Source organism: Lutra lutra, chromosome 9 (genome assembly GCF_902655055.1).
Source record: "Lutra lutra chromosome 9, mLutLut1.2, whole genome shotgun sequence".
Classification (NCBI taxonomy): domain Eukaryota; kingdom Metazoa; phylum Chordata; class Mammalia; order Carnivora; family Mustelidae; genus Lutra; species Lutra lutra.
Genome location: NC_062286.1, coordinates 51,249,081 through 51,266,212, shown reverse-complemented (window position 1 = coordinate 51,266,212; position 17,132 = coordinate 51,249,081). Strand labels below are relative to the sequence as shown.

Here is a 17,132-nt window from a genome sequence, read left to right as displayed (position 1 = left end):
CAAGGGTTTGGCAGAGAGGATCACTGTCTGGGACCTGCCCCAGGCATGCTGGCAGCCATGCCATGGAGGCCAAGGGCATCGGAGAGGTTCCATTTCCACACAGCTTCCAGGGGAGGCCTGCCCTGCCACAGGCCACATGTGAGAGACGGGAAGACATGTGATGGGGTCAGAGAGCCGGCAGAGCCAGCCTTCTGGCACCCCCATCCACACCGATAGTTACCCCTTTACTATCCACACTGTCCAGGAGGCCAGGCCCATTATCCCCATTCTGGGCTTGGGGAAACTAACCTACGGAGAAGCTCTGTCACTTGCCCAAATCACCCAGAGAGTAAGCCACAGAGCTGGAACCTGAACATCAAGATGCCCAACTCTCAGCCCATGCCCTTCACCTTTAAGATGTAGCACTTCTTGGGGCGCCTGGGGGGCTCAGTGGGTTAAAGCCTCTGCCTTTGGCTCAGGTCATGATCCCAGGGTCCTGGGATCGAGCCCCGCATTGGTCTCTCTGCTCAGCAGGGAGCCTGCTTCCCTTCCCCTCTCTCTGCCTGCCTCTCTGCCTACTTATGATCTCTGTCAAATAAATAAAATCTTTAAAAGAAGAAGATCATTTATCTTAAAAAAAAAAAAAAAAAAAGAGCATTTCTCATGACACCCAGGTGGCTCAGTTGGTTAAGCATCTGCCTTCAGCTCAGGTCACAAAACCAGAGTCCTGGGATCAAGTCCTGCATGGGGCTCCGTGTGCTGAGTAGGGAACCTGCTTCTCCCTCAGCCTGCTGTTCCCCCTGCTTGTGCTCTCTCTCTCTCTGACAAATAAATAAATAAAATCTTAAAAAAATTTTTTTTTAAAAGAGGTAGTACTTCTCATACAGCTGAATGCAAACACTCAGTCCTCTGACACCCTGAGGGGATGGAGGCCAGAGAAGGCCGGATGTACACCACAGATGCAGGCACGATCCCAGGGGCATATAGCCCTGGAAGGTCACTGAGGGAACCTTGGGGTTTTGTCCTGTGTCCAAACAGGCCATGAAAACCGTGTCTAAGGGCAGCCCAGCCTCCCCAGTGGCCATCAGAGTCCAGAATTCCTGGGGGACACAGAACCATGGAGAAGCCTTCATGGCCACCTGCTCCTCAGCCAAACCTCCCCCAAATTCCCAAGGCACCTGACCGAAGTTCAGCAGGCCCAGCCTGGACTGAGGACTTGGCCCTTAGCCTCTTCCCCAGCGAGACCCCCCCGACACACACACACACCCAGGGGGCAGAGGACAAACGTGGGATGGAAGGGGTGGGGGGCTAGTGGACCCACCTGTTACCAGGATTATGGCCTTAGTTACTCCTCCGCCCACACCTCCACCTGTCTCTCAGGGAACAATGCAGGTGGGCTAATGGCTGCCACAAAAACCATAAGTGACCTAGGGCTGATGTCAAACTCACACATGCCAGAGCCAGGGGCAGCAGGGGCTGCGACACACAGGTCCGGGCACACCTGACTCATCCCCAGTTCTTATCAGTCCCAAATTCAGCTTATGATCCAAATCATGGCACCCTCCCTGAGCCCCCACACTTCACTTGTTTCAGTCCCCAAACCCAGGAACCATCTTGGTCTCTTTTTCCCCCTCACAGCCCATATCCCAACTTTGAACTCTGCTGGCTCTATGGGCAAATTATAGCCAGAATTCTCCCCCTTCACCCCATCGCCCTGCTGGGTGTGACGGTCCCCCCACTTCCCTGCTCCTCCTGCAAATACGCCCATCACAGCCTCCTCCTCAGAATGGTGGAAAGGTCCCATCTTTTGAGTCCTGGCTCCACTCTCTGAGTCACTCATTCCATATTGGCCTTCTTGATGTCCCTGAACCTGTCAGGCTTGTTTCCACCGCAAGGCCACTGCACTTGCTTCTCCCTCTGCCTGAGACACAGGCCCGGCCTTCAGGCCACGGTTCCCTCCCTCCCTCCCTCCCTCCCATCAGGCGTCAGTTCATCTGAACCTCCTCAGTCTTCCCTGAGTCCCTCCGCTGCCAGCGCTCCTTGCCTTATTCTGTTTCTTCAGTGTACATCGTGTGTGTGCATGTGTGTGTGTGTCCCACACAGGACACCGATGTACGTATACATGGCTGTGTGATGTCTGTCTTCCCCTGCTCTGTAGGCAGCAACTGTATTCTGCTCATCTCTGCGTCCCCAACACTTAAAATAGCAGCCACTCAAACACCTGTTCAATGAACTAACAAATTAATCTATGAATTGACTTAGGAACTTGTCCGTCCCTGTTCACAACTGAACAACTGTGTAACGCTTCTCTCGTTACAAACCCATGGGTCTCACCCAGGAGACCAGAAGCTCCCAAAAAGCAAAGAGGGTGTTCCCTGCTTACCACCTCCAATAGGAGGCCTCTGAGGGCAGGAGCCCCAAGTGCCAAGCTTAGAGGGGACAGTTCCAGAAGGGGGCCTTTTTAAATCCTGACAGCTTCATTTCTCAGCTCTAAATGAAGAGTCTCATTCACTTCCCGGAGAGAGAAGGCACCCGCCAGGTCTGGGAGTCGCGCAGCCCGGTGAACGGCGGTCTATGGAGGGAGGTTGGGTGTTGACCCCACTCGAGCCCACCACTAGGACACGAATCTTCTCACCCATAGATGCCTACACCTCTCCTTTATCGACTGTTGTGTGTGGGACACTATACTCGGCACTCACCACACTGACCGTATCTTGCTAATCCTTCTAACAACCCTGTGAGGTGGGTGTGGGAGGCAGACCTTGAGAGAGCCAGGCAGCCTGCTTAAGCCCCAGCCCCACCACCTGTACGACCTGGGGGAGGTCACTTAACCTCTCTGTGTTTCATACCTATGTATCATGCGGGGAAAACGCATGTCTGCTTTCCTCACAAGACCACTGTGAGGATGAGGCAGGCTATCTGTGGAGCACTCAGAGAATGAGACCCAGCACACAAGACCTGCCACTCAAGTGTCAGCTCACCTATTTTTGCCCACACAGACACAGGGGCACAGAGAAGTCAGCTGGGGTAAGTCACACTTCTTGTCAGTAAGCCGCAGAGCCAGGATATGAACTCAAGCTCCGTCTCCAGAGTCTCTGACCTTGATCACCGCACTAGACTGCCCCTCTCTGCAAGCGCAACTCTTGGGTCACCAAGAGAAACCAGACATCCTCATATCCCATTACAGCCGTGGCAGATGTCACAGAATGTGGTTCCTACTCACCAATACTCTGAACTTAAACGTTATTAGACAACCCCTGCACTCTATCACTTAGCACAGGGATAAAGGACATGTTACTGCAGCAAATGCTTTCATATAGTGATAAATGAACGTCAGTATCACTGGTATACTTTGTAATCCTACACATTTGAAGACCTTCTTTGGAGAAGGGGTCTAGAGGCTTCGACCAGAGACCAAAGCGGTCCATGGCACAGAAAGGGCTAAGAGTATCTGCTCTAGAGTAGGGAGGGCACAAAGGCAGCAGAAAGGCAGGTCTCCTCCTGCTCCACTACATGGCACCCAGGCTGAGATTTCAAAGCACAGGAAAGGCGCTGCTCCCCATGTCCTACCCAGGGGCATGAGAGGGCCTGGCCAGGGGCCAGAGGCTGGCTCAAGGCCCTGAGTCTTGCCAGCGTCACGCTACAGTGCTCCATCTAGCCCTCGGATACCCTGTACGCTGCTGAAGGTGACCCCCCAAAATGAAAACAGCCAAGCACACCTGCTAGCCAGGGAGCCAGCAAATACGTTTTGCTTGTACGCCCCCCACCAGACCACAACCTCTCACACCCCGGGGGGGGGGGGGGCTCCTCACCTGCCCCAGCTATAACCCCTCAGGGGTGCAGTTTCTCTCTGGTGCCCGAGATGCCACCCCAGCCTCCCCAGAGACAGGGCTCACCTCCAGCTACCGAACGGCCACCACTAGGCTGCGGCTGAGGGGTCCTGCAAAGCTGGCAGATGCCGGCATCAGACCCCACCCACCCCAAGGCAAACGAAGCTAAGAGGCCTTAGGTACTGGCTGGAGAATCTTCCAGAAGGGAAAGTGAGGAGCCGGCACAAAGGAGAGAGGGATACATGGACCCAGTTCTCCCTCCCTGGCTTCACTCTCCCCATCTGGAGAGTTAGTACAAACGGGGGGCTGCAGGGCTCTGGAGTAGAGAGGATATGCAACCCAAAAAGTCGATGTTGGGGAAAATTGCAGCAGAAAACAGCAAAATATCTGTCCTTCACATTATCTGGCCCCATATCCCTACTCCAGGCCAGCCATCAGCCATTTCAAGTGATGCTGTACAGAGTAAAACATTTGTCCTCAAGCCACCTGCTGCCCCAAAGACGAGTCACCTCTTGCCCCCATCCCTGGGCTCACAAGGCGCTCAATCTCCGCTCTGGCAGGAAACTCCTGCACGGTAGATGACTAGTATATGCACACTGTCCTGGGGCGAGGGGGGGCAGTTCACCTGAAAGTCACCACTAACTGAAAAATGCTGGCAAACACCCGCCGTTCCTGGTGTTCCTTAGCAAACGGCACCATCCTGCCCATTCCTACGCAGAGGGACCAAAGAGTTGAGAGGGAGAGCTCTTCCTGCTGCCCGGTTCCTGACAGACATGGAGGAAAAGGCAGAACCGGGGACCACGGGGACACTCCTCCGTGAATGCTAGAACCACGGTGATGGGCACCTTCATGATGACTGGGTCGGGCTAACGGGACGCGCTGCCCCACTCGAGGCCTCGCTGATGGAGGGACACGGAAAGCAGGGCCATGGCGGGGCTGATGGAAGGACTCCTGCCTGCAGGCAGGGCGTGGGGACCGGGCCTGGCAGACCCAGCAACTAGTACTCAGGGGTCCGAGAACTGGGGCCACAGTGTCAGACAGCCTCACGGACAGCTCCTCCATCTGGCAGGGGTCGGAGATAAAGACCGTCATCCCGGGAAGCCTGACCAGGCCCAGGATGGGAGCCCTGTCTGGATCCTGACTCGACAAACCACCCATGAAGAAGCAGTTCTGATATGAGGGGAAACTAGGAATGGTCTGGACACTGGGTGATTGTTACGGAACTGTAGATTTTGTGTGTGATAAGGGCATTGTGGCTATGTTAGGGAGAACGGACTCACTGACACTCTCCTTCTGGTCCCACTTGGAACTAACAGCGCAGTTTCCATTAGACCCCAGAGGTCGGGGGTAGCCTTGGGCCAGGACACAGGCTTTTTCTCCGTGTCCCGTGACTGAGCCCTGGTCTCTGAGCCTTGTGCTGCCCCGTGAGTTCAGTCCTGCCCACTCATGGCCACACTCGAGCACAGGGTCTGGCACTTGATGCCAAAATCATCCCTCTTAGAGGCACAGGGCTCTCGCCCATGAAATCCGCACAACCATGGGAGGCCTCGGCTAGGCCTTCACTCAAAATATTTCGCAAGTGTCTGCCAGGAATAAGAAAGGGAGAGAGTCCTTGAGAAGCTCACATCTTGGTGCGGAAATAAGACAGCCACACAAATCAGGAAAGTGATCCATGCTGCAAAAATGCACAAAGTAGTAAAATGATTTCGGGAGGGGTGGTGAAGGACATGACATTGATCCTGGGCCTTGAGCAAAGGGGAGCAAAGAGGCAAGGAGCCAGACAGATATTCCAGGTGGAAGAAACAAAATATGCAGATGCCAGGGCTGACAGGGAAAGTGAGGCAGAAAGGTGCCCTGGGGTAGGTAGGAGACTGCCTCCAACACCACAGCAAAGGACCGAGCTCTGTTCTGGACCCCAAAGAGCACTACAGGGTATAAACAAGGACAGGGCCTGCTGGAGGCTGCACTGCAGGAAGAGTATAGGACAGGTGGGAGAGGGACAGCACCGAGGTGAGGCAGGGGTGACAGGCAGGAGCCAACACAAGCCAGGGCAGGTCCCCTGGCCGGGCTGACCTGAACAACTCCTTACGCCTCCACAGGTGTAGTGATTTCTCATCCTAAATTAATAAACTGGCATTCTGGTTTATAAAAAGGCAGCAGCAGCTATGATAACAGTCCAGAACAGAAATTTAAAAAAAAAGAAAGAAAGAAAAAAGAATCCAAAACTAGGACAGGAGCAATGGGGAAGGCAGGAGGGGCCCCTTTCCTCTGGCAGCAGGCCTTGGCCCTGAGCTCTCTGTCCTTAGTGCCAACAGGGACTGCCACTCACCTTGTATCCCCCAAGCCCAGGGGGCGGGGCCTGACATATGGAACACATTCCAATACCTGCTGGATAAATGAGATGGAATTGGCAAGGGCTCAGAGAGTCCCAAAAATCAGTTGAAAAAAATTATCTTAAGGGCATAGCGGGAAGGCAGGAGACCCAGGTTCTAGTCCATGGATCTGAATTACTAAGAGGGTTTAAAGCCACCATTTCACCCCTGTAACAGTGGGGCGATAAGAGGAGCCAGTGAGGGGCAGGGGGGACAGCTGGAAAACATTGTCCCCAGAGTCTCCTCCATCGGAGGCCTTCAAATCCCCCGCACGAGCATTCCTCCTCACATGCTATCAGACAGGAGTCGAGCAGGGCCTCAGGCCCAACTTCTTCTGGCTCCCCACACCCACCATCAAACCCACCCTTTGACTTGGTCTCTACAGCAAAACTGCCAGCCAGACACAGTCCTCCAGCAGGATATTGCCTCTTATCAGGCCCGGAGATGATTCTATCACCTACTCTAGCACCGAAGGTCCTCAGAGCCCAGACCCATCACTTCCTGAGCCACCCCAGCCTCTGTGAGCATGGCTTGCCTAACTCACCTCAGAACCCAGCCAGGTCCCCCTCCTCACCCTCCCAGGCGCAAACATCTCAGCAGATCCTCATGCCCCCTACTCCTGTGGGTTCCAGAGGCCTGCTGCTGTCGGCTGGCCTCAGACTGGCCAGCGACCATACTCACTAGGCAGAGAAAAAGCTATTAAAATGCCTAGAAACAAGTTTAACCACCCTGATAGCAGTAGAAAATATGTAACAGCCAAAAGCATGAAGTAGGGAAAAAAGCACCGTGCCTAGAAGTCAGAAATCCGGCTGCATAATCTGGTCACACAAGTCACATGATGTTGGACAAGTCATTTCACCTCCTGAGACCCCAGTCTCCACATCTGTAAAAAATGGGGGTCACCTTGTCTGCCCTTAGGAAAGAATGAAATGAGGTGATGCCAGGAAAGCACTCTGAAAAATAGGCCAAACCACACATAAAGATTTGGGTTCACGGTCTATCAAGGGCCTTTTATAAGCTGTCATCAGCCCCACAGGAGCAAGGTGGCCCAGGACCAGCCAGTGATGACCCTGCTCAGGGAGAAGGAGGGAACCAGCAAGATGACCTCTCCCAGGTGGTCTCGGTCAGATGGGGGAAATTCTGGTTACTCCCACCCCCTCCCCAGTTTGCTGCTAACCCCATATTCACCCAAAACAAGAGTCTTAGGTCATGGAGGACAAAGCTAAGTAGCACCTGGCCCCTCAGCCAGGGTCTTGGTTTAGATTCACAACAGGTGGAGACAATACAAAAGATCCTATGTGGGAAAGTCAAGCTGATCATAGGTATAACCTATTTGCAGAGAACACTGCGTTTGTGCAAACAAATGTTAAATGCATAGAATAACTTTGGATGGCTACCCAAGAACTGGCAATATTGGTTCCCTCTGAAGAAAGGAGCTGGATGACTCAAGGTCAGGGCAAGGGAGACTTTTCATTGCATACATTCTGTACCTTCAGAATTTGAACCAGGTGAATTAAAAAAAAAAAAAAAGAAAAGAAAAGAAAGTCAAGTCAGGCTGTTTTGCTGAGAGAGACACAGGGGAAAGAAAAATCGGCTCTCCTCCACTCCCTCTCCTCGCCCAGACCCAAAACACTCACTTTCCCTTTCCGAGGCAGTCTCCGTCTCCCTGAAACTCTCCCAGTCTCCATCACAGCCTCAATGGTCATTCCGGGACCTGCTTCCCCCAGGATGCCCACCCTGATCACTCCAACCCTGCTGAGTTCACCCTTCTCCTGACCCTTTCTTTCTCTCACAATTGTACATGCTGTTTTATAGGGTAATTATCATTCCTGGATAAATCTAGTCTCAAACACATTTTTGCCCTTCTAGGGAAAGGGCTATACATTTCTTTCTCTTGTTTTCTCCAAAGCCCTGACCTAGGCACAGTGGTTGCCTCCTAATAGCTTCCTAGATACTTAACAAAAGAAAAGAAAAGAAAAGAAAAGAAAAGAAAAGAAAAGAAAAGAAAAAGGCAAATGACGGCATTGCTGTAAGGCCCTAGATGGCTCAGAGCATTCTGTCACAGTAAAATAAGCATGTGATTCTTGAGAAAGGTCAGGAAGTCTCATATCTGCTGATGCTCCCAAGCTCCGCTCTACTGCACAAGCCAATGGGAGCAAATCTGCCCAGGGTGGGGGTGCCCAGGGCCAAGGCAGAGCTTCCCAGGCCTCCCCCAAGCTCCTGAGAGACACTCTGCTGGTGCTGATACCCTCCTTCCCAAAGTACTCCGCAACACCCCCAGCCCCAGGAGGCAGACGCGACCAGATTCAGAGCCACAGCTCAAACACGCTTACCCCAGTCAGCCGAGGCCTCACATAGGAGAAGCAGGCCACGCTTACAGAGCCATGGGTCGAACCACAGAGATGGGCTCTGGGGAGGTCAGCGGAACCCTCAGGAAGGCAGCAGCCAAGCCCTGGTCCTATGCAGAGCTAGCTCACGGAAGATATGGAGGGAAACTGAGGGTGGGCAGTACAGAGTGGTGGTGAAGTGCCTGGGTCCAAATCCTGACTCTGCCTTGTACTGTGTGTCTTTAGAAAAGTCACTTCACCTCTCTGTGCCTTTGTTTCTCCATCCGTTAAACAGTAAGAGTACCTCCACCTCCAGGGTTTCCTGTGAGCTAAGTCGAGTCCTTAGGACAACGGCAGCACAGAGAAAGGGCTTCATTGATGGTACGCCTCGCTAAGGAGCCCATAACAGGTCCCCAAGACAGTGCTACATGCTGCCAGCGAGGACCTCACAGGTCTTCAGAGTATGTCTCTTCCTCAAGGAGGCGTCCCTGACCAACGCTAAGACGGGCGGCCCTGTCCGCTCTGAATATCTCCAGTGCTCCCTGGCAAGGCCTGAAAATACAGCACTTGCCTACGGCTCTTCCTCCAAATGTGGGGTTCATCCTCCTAACCAAGCCGCACCTTCCGGGCATGCAGGCTAGGATAGCCACGTCCTCCCCTCCTCAGAACCCACCCCACCGCACCCAGTGGCCCCTGCAGGCCTCTGCCCAGGCTCTCCAGAAAAGCTTCTGCATGAGACCACCCCTCCCAGTCCACAGATAAACCCCAAGGCCCCCTCCCCTATCCCAGCAGAAATGTCCCCCTTTCTCTCTAAAATCCCACAGGCACTTCCACAGAAACCTGGGAGGCACACAGGGCCCCAAATGCCATCTCTCCCTTACCATAAATCCTACAGCTCTGCCAGGCCTAACAGAGCCCCCACCCCTCCCCAGCCTCAGTCCCCACAGGGCTAAGCCCTCTGCTAGCTCTGACATTAGAATTCCACAAGCAAGGGCTGGGCTCCCCCCCGACCCCCCCAACCCCTGGGTCAGCTGAAGGCCGAGGTGGCCTGGGACAAAGCCCCTCCTCTGAGCAGCTCCTCTGGAACTTGCAGGGGCCCTGCTTGCTTCCCCTTCGCTAAGGAGAGGCCTGGGCCCAGCCCCACACAGGGGCCTCAGCCCGACCTGCCAAGCTCAGCTCTCCTCACTGGCTGCCATCCTTCCTGAGGCAAGAAGTAACCTAAGGGGTTTAGTAAGAGCAAAACCATAAGACTCTTCCCTGGCAGGACCGCCAGGTATAGAAAGGACCCACATGTAGACTCATTTTTTTTTTTTTAAACTTGGCTGTGGAAAAGGGCAACGCTTTTTGATGACGATACCATTTTGCAGAGGATTGGCCCTGCACAAGGAAAAAACAGAGTACTGTTTCCCAGAGAGCTCCTGCCATTGTGTTAATTATCTGTCCCAGCGCAGGGTGGGAAGGGCAGGGGAAACATCTGGACAAGGCCTGACTAGTCATTTCGCATAGGCAAGAGCGTCACAGCACCAGGGAAGCAGCAATAACAGGCAGAGCGGGCAGCCCCCTTTGGAGGAAAGGACAGCCCCTGTGGCCACCCGGGGCCAAGGATCTGCTGAGCTATGCCTATCCCTGGCTGGCTACAGGGAGAGCAGTACAGGGCAGAGCCAGGGCTCCCACCCAGGGCCAGAGCCTGAGGGAAGAGGAAGTTGCTGTGCCAACCAGGAGCCGCCCAGTCTGATGGAGGAGTCACTTCCTCCCCTCCCCTCTCCCCCAGCCACTGCTGCTCAAGCAATCCCAAATAAAAACCACCCCAGAACTAAGGGAGTTGGAGTCTCCAGCACCCTAATGACTGGCTTTTAAATATGGCCACACCCTTCCCCACAGGAACACTCCCGGCCAAAGCAGACTCCCCCAGCAGCCCCACAGGTCTGGGGCTGGAGCTGGAGCTGAACTTTAGGGTTGGGCCCAGGACCCTTGCAGCCTCAGCTGCTTCCTGGGGAGTGGTCACATCTGGAAACCAGTGGCGAGAGGGTCACGTGCACAGGAAGGTGCAGGCCGTGTGGAGACTGAGAGATGAATGGAAGCCCTCAAAAACCATCCCAACCTTAGGCCAGCAGGCTGCATTTTCCTTCAGGTGCCTCCCCCAGTGCCCCCAAACCCACCACCTTTGAGGGGATCTCAGGCTGCTGTGATCAGTCAGGCGGAACACAACTATCTCAATCGGCAGTGGTCCTGGGCAGCTACAGGCCTCCCGGAAGCCCTCCATAAAATCAATGGCCCCTGACAAGGCCGACAAAATCTCAGGGTGCTGCAGTTAGCAGCCTGCCCAACGGTTTTACTCTTTAGGAGGAAAAAAAGACGAACTGGTCCCAAACCAAATTAAGCCCAGACTCAGGCTCCCTAAGGGGCCAGGCTCTACCCATCAATCTGATGGGCCCAGGATGGGTGTTCTTTAGGGCAGGCACTCTTTTACTTCATACATAACACCCTCTCCACACACAGTACCCACCAAGGGTACTAGAGCTAAAAACCAGTAAGGAAATAGTGGAGAAGCATCTTAGGATTTTCAGATCCATGATGATCCATGAATGGCTTCACTGAGGGGAAAAGGTCATTTTCAGTTTCCTCATGTATCATGTTAAATTATGTTTTGAGAACTTCCTCTTCAGTTCTTTGAAAGCCTCTGGTGAAATCCTGACCTCAAAGAGCACCCCTTGACAAAGGAGCATCACGGAACACTGAGGTGTCCCATACCATCCACCCCACCAAGGTCCTCAGAGAAACGACAACCTCCACCCTTTGAAGGCTTACTCTAGGCCTAGAACTATACCAAGGCCTTTTCAGACACGGTCTTATTTAATCTTATCATTCCATAATTATAACTGTGACCTTTGTAGAAATGAGGAAACAGGTTAAGTAACTTGCCTGCTAATAAGTCACAGAACTGGGAATGAAAGCCATCTCCATGTTCTGAAACACTGGACGGTCTTGCCTTCTGGAGAGGGCAGGGGCAGCTGCAGTCCAGGCTGCTGGGGAGGCCTGCAAGCTGACCCAAGTCTGGATTGGGCACTGCCGAGCCCAAGTCCAGCCCTAATTTCTCAAACCTCTAGCAGCAAAAAGAATGGAGGCCTGCAAAGGGCCAGCCTATTTTGTCAGGAGCTCTCCTACTCCTGTAGGTACTTTGCCACCCATGTTCCTGGGGCTTTCCCAAACTCAGGCTCTAAGCTCTGTATTGTCTCCCCCATCACATGAGAGGCTCTTCAAGGGCAGGGACATCTTCCAGACCAGAGCTACCAGACACTGTTATCAAAACCTCCCTCCACTATCACTGCTGTTCACTCACCAGCAGCCACGCCTAGGTGCTTTAACTGCATTCTCATTTCAGGCCTTACTTCAATCTTGTAACACTAGCCCCACTGGACAGATGAGAAAACTGAGGCACCAAGCGTTTACTTGACTCACCACAAGGTGGGAAGTTTGAAACGGGAATCTATTTTATTTGTAGCTCCACAGCCCCCTCCCCATAACCATGAGGTGCCCTTCAACAGTCAGGTTCTGTCTTGGCAACACAGGGCTGCCATTTGTCTTCCCTGAAACCACCACAGCTGGCTCCTGGCATTAGAGTGGATACTGTTCTTTTCCATCATTACCCAAAGCTGAGGAGGGTACACCCTGATCCTCACCATCTTGCTCTCTCTCTCCACTGGGGAATGTGCAACTCACTATCTCAGTAGCTCATGCCGGGGTGCTCCCAAGAGATGTCACCAGAAATGGCCATTAAAATCAGAGGCCGGATGGGGCGCCTGGGTGGCTCAGTGGGTTAAGCCTCTGCCTTCTGCTCAGGTCATGATCTCAAGGTCCTGGGATGGCCTGCTTCCACCCACCCTCCCGCCTTCCTCCCCCCTGCCTGCCTCTCTGCCTACTTGTGATCTCTCTATCAAATAAATAAATAAAATCTTAAAAAAAAAAAAAATCAGAGGCTGGAGGTGGGGACCCGAGTGGGAGCAGCAGCCCTCACCCTCCGTCAGTTGGTACGCTGTTAGGTCCAGTGTACTGGAAGATCAGGCACATTTCACAGACTTTGCCTCTGCCCACCAGGAGTGCCCCTCTCTTCTCCTGCCCCCTCCACATTCTATAAATAACCCAGGTCAACAAACCAGAGGAAAGCAGGGGGTAGGTTTGGAAAGATCCTGGTGGGAATGATGACTTCTATAAAGTAAATTAATCTTGATCTGAATGGGGTGGCAAGTCAAATTCTCAAAGAGGGACTGTCCTTGGCTGAAAACAGGCCCACCTGGGCTGACAAACAGTTCAGCTAAGGAAGATTCAAAGGCCAAGAAGAAAGCAAGGGCAGAACCTGAAAAAAATCAAAGCTCCCCAGATCCCAAGGCACTGACTTCACAGAGGCCATTCCCCACAAGCCCAGAGACTTTCTGTCTTCCCCCTCCCCCAGCCACCAGCAGTGTCATCCACCAGTCTGGTCGTGAGCCTAGTGGTGGAGACTGAAGGACTAGGAAAGAAAGAGATGGAATGAATTTGGGGACAGGAGCCGCTTGGGGAAAAGAAAGGGCTAAGCGACGCAGAGGAGAGCTTTCTGCCCACCCCCACCCCTTGGCCTCCCTCAGGCAGAAAGGGGCAGAAAGGAAGGAGAGGGCAGAAAAGGGGAGGAAAAAAAACAAAACCAGGGCCAAACTATACCACATGATTCCACAACCAAACAGCAAGTCAGGAGGGAAGGAGAGGAGAAGGCCAGGGGTGGGGGAGATGGAGCCAGGTCACAGCCCTGCCTGGAACCTGCCCCATGCTAACCAGCTTCCCACGCCAGCCCACAGAGCCACCAAGGCCCTTTCCTACATACACAGGTTTTGAAAAATGTTCAAGGTCAGATCCTTTCTAACCAAATCCTGCTCTCACATGGGTCTGCACCAGGCTCATCCCTCTCTAATAACCCTTTCTAGATTTACTCAGATGCCATTCCACATGGGCAAACCTTTTCAGCACCTGTCCCCACCCAGGGCACGCCCAGGGCACACCTGCCCATCCCCTTACCATCCCCATCCAGGGCCCACGGGGTCCAGGGGAGGTATCACCCCAATTAACCCCTCAAAAGGATCCACAGCAGGTGGTCAGTCCTGGGGACTGGCTTTCAGATCCTGCCCAAGTCCAAACAGGAAATGGGGCTCCAAGTCTGAAGCCTTGATCTTAACACCGGCAAAGGTTAAACAAGGCCAAGACAAATGATTAAAAACCGCACAGGCCCTTCCAGGTGGAAGCGGCTGGGAGATTATCCCCCGCTGTGCATTAACCGTGCCGCTGCCTTCACCTCAAGCAGGACAGGTAGGACACTTGAAAGACAGGTAAGACACTTGAAACCCCTGAAGGGTTTCCTTCCTTTAGTTAGGAGGTTCTCAGGCTTTCTGAACAGGGGACACAGAGGGCCAGGGGTCCAGAGGCGTCTGTCTCTAGGTGGCAGAGGGCATCCAAAGAAGCAAAGAAGGCAAGAAGCAGATGCCCTCTGCAACCTCCAGAGTTAGTGGGGCATCTTTGGTCAGTGTCGCCCTCAAGTAGAACACTGCACCTTCCTTCCCCCACAAGGCGAGGCAGCGCCTCTCCACTCCCCTGCGGGCCTGGCTTGGGGCAGGCGGCTGCAGTGCCCCTCCTCTTCCAGGAAAGGGAGACAGGTCCGGAGGCCCTAAGAAAGGCCCCCAAATTTTCCTTCTTGAGGTTCCCACAGTCCAAGGGCCTCTGGATCCCACTCCTAACTCTCCTTGGCAATCTACTCGTAAGGCTAGCCCACCAGTTATACCTCCCCCTAGGCTTCGCAAGGACACACCAGCAGCCAAGCACAGACCGTCGTCGCAAGGAAGGGTACCCAAAATGCAAAAGAGCAACTGGTCGGTTTACGCCCTTGAGCTCGCGGCAAAGGGCGCACCGCCCCGGCCGAGGTTCGGGGGTCCCGCTCCCCCGCCAGCCCCGCCCAGCGAGCTCTCCTTTAACCGTTTCCGCGCCCTCGGCGCCCCTTACTCACTGCGTATGCTGGGCGCGGCCTGCGCCAAAGACCTCGTCCAGCGCCACCGTGGCCTGGCCCAGGAACTTGTCGACGCCGATGAGCGAGCGGTGCATGGTGGTGAGCACCAGCTCGCAGGCGGCGGCGGAGCCCGCCGCCCAGGGAGCCGGGCCCGCATCGGCCTCCTGCGCCCGAAGCAGGCCGTCCAGGGCACCGGGTGGCAGCTCGAAAGAGCACTCCTCGCGCCACTCCGGGCAGCCCTGCGTCTTCTCCACCACCGACGTGCTGTACTTCTCGCGGCCCACCTGGATCACCGTGTACGCGTCGCTGGTGCTGCCCGCTCCTGAGCTCTTGCCCCGCAGCCCGCGGGCCCGCAGCACTGTCACCTGGACGTGCGTGGGTAGCCAGCGGGAGGGCCCGGTGGCGGGCTCGGCGCCCCGAACCAGGGCCATGGCGGAGGCGGCGGACGAGGCCGGCAGAAGCGGCCACAGACACGGAGACCGCGAGAGGAGCCGGGCAGCGGCGGAGGGCGGTCAGGAGCCGGCTCCGAGCGCCGCCGCCACCGCCGCCGCCACCGGGCCGCCGCAGCTGCTGGCTGGGCTGGGCCGAGCGGGCAGCCGCCTCCCCGCCTCCCCGGCCGCCGGCCGCGCCGCGACGTCAGCGCCCCGCCTCCCGCCCCGCCCCGCCCCGCGACCCAGACCCGCGAGGCGGTGCGGCAGTGCGGCGGGGGCCTGGCTCTCGCGCCCCCGCACCGGCCTCGGCACGCCCGCCTGCAGCTGGAGAGGACAACTGGGACCAAGGGGTGCGGCCTCCGCAGAGGGGTGGGCGGGGCTCCCGCATTGGCCCCGCCCCGGGCTGGGGGCGCCCGCGGAACCCCGCCTTGCTTGCGGGAACTCGGCATTTTCTGTCGGGTATGAAAATCCCGCTCCGCGTCTCCTGGCCAATCCCAAATCTTTCTCCGAGCTGTCCCGCTCCGAAAGTCCTGCCCTAAAACTGCCCCGGCCCGCCCCTCCAGGGATGGTCATCCCGTTGGCGCCGGCAAGTGGGTGTGGGGCGGGACCCCGCGGCCCCCCTCGTCCCAAGCCGCGCTCCCAATCCTCCAGCCCGCCCCTGCACGGGAAGATGCTGCGTGAAACCAGAACTGAGTCCCGCTCCGGCACGTGACAGTCCCGCATCAGCGAGCTGGAAGCCGGTGAGCTGCTGCCGCTTCCAACCTCCTTCGGGTCCCACTGCTGCGGCGAGACCGCGCCGCGGGGGGGCGGGAGGGCTGGGCTTGCCCTCAGCGGACACTGCGGTGGAGAGCCGACTGATGAATAAATCAGTAACCACATCAATATTTAAGCTGGGCTCCTGCGTCACCGGTTGGCGAAAATTACAGGCTCAGGAGAGGGTTTGAAACAATTACTTCCACGCATTAAGTGCCTACTATGTGCCTGTGTGCAAAGCACAGGGTCTTATTCGAACGCTTGGCTTATTATTAATAATGATAGCAATGGTTAGTAATTACAGATGCTGAATTTCGGCCAGTGCTGGTCCATGTACTTTATATACATTACCTCATTTTATCCTCAGAGCAACCCTCTGGGTGAGTGTGGTTTTTATTCCTGTTTTCCAAAAGATTAAATTGCAGTTTAGAGAAGCTAAACTGCCCGAGATCCGTAATTGGCCAAGGTGGGATGTGAATCCACACAGATGACCACTGTACTTTTAAAATTATAATTTTTAAAATAAGATATAACACATATAGCTAAAAAAAAAAATCAAATAGGACAGAAGCTCTTATGATGAAAAACAAAAGTCTCCCTCTCACCCCTGGATCCAAAGAAAATCTACATTTGGCCAGTGGTGTTTTCAAGACTGGTGGTACCTCCATCTCTCTCCCTAAAATGCTTACATAGATGGATTTAGCCAGAGGGCCATTATCTATTGCCTTCTGGCTATGATAGATGGTATTTCTCACACCCACTTCCCTCCCCCAGTCTTGTGTGGTTATCCGATTATTTTTAGTCCCTCTGTTGGATACCTTTATGGTGGAAACTGCATTTCTTCTTGGGAAGACTCTCTGGGATCCTCCCTTGACTTTCCTTGCAGTGAGAGGAGGAAAAATCCCAACTCTGCCGGCCACATTCTCCAGCAGAATATGGATGGGGGGAACCAGTACAGCAGTCACTGGGGATCCATGGAAATGCACCCACCACAGGTCCAATCCTAACAGCCTGCCTCCTTGCCCCTGCTTCCTGAAAACTGGGGCAGAGGGGTCCTGGGCACTGAGCCCCACGGTCCAGCAGGCCTGTGCCCAGCACCTATCTTTGAGACAGCCAGGTCTGCCTATGGATCTTGGCTGACCGCCACTTAGCAGCAATAAGATCTGAAAATTAAACCAGCTCTCTAACGTCTACCAGCCTCATTTCTTCATCTAGAAAATGGGGATAATGATGCCTACTTGAAGCTGTTGCTGAAAAGATTGTGAGAGAATATTGCCAAATATTTTAATGCAGTGGAGACCACTGCAATGATCTCAAGGCATCTGAACATGCACAGCTTTTCTTTTGATTATAAAAGTGGCTTGGAAAATGCCAAAAAAATATAAAGGAAAAACAAATAGATCATAACCTCGCCA

At 54.5% G+C, this 17,132-nt stretch overlaps 1 protein-coding gene across 3 annotated transcripts in view; it reads right to left on the bottom strand.

The window, feature by feature from the left end:
- The window catches only part of RAB11FIP5 (RAB11 family interacting protein 5), a 36,710-nt gene extending 21,477 nt beyond the window's left edge, over positions 1-15,233 (bottom strand). Inside the window, exon 1 of one of the 3 annotated variants that reach the window (XM_047747083.1) lies at positions 14,534-15,233. In XM_047747083.1, coding sequence (XP_047603039.1) covers positions 14,534-14,964 — 431 coding nt within the window. In that variant the 5' untranslated portion in view covers positions 14,965-15,233. The remainder of the gene's footprint in view (positions 1-14,533) is intronic. The other 2 variants (XM_047747084.1, XM_047747085.1) reach the window with 2 other exon arrangements.
- Positions 15,234-17,132: the final 1,899 nt, after the last annotated feature.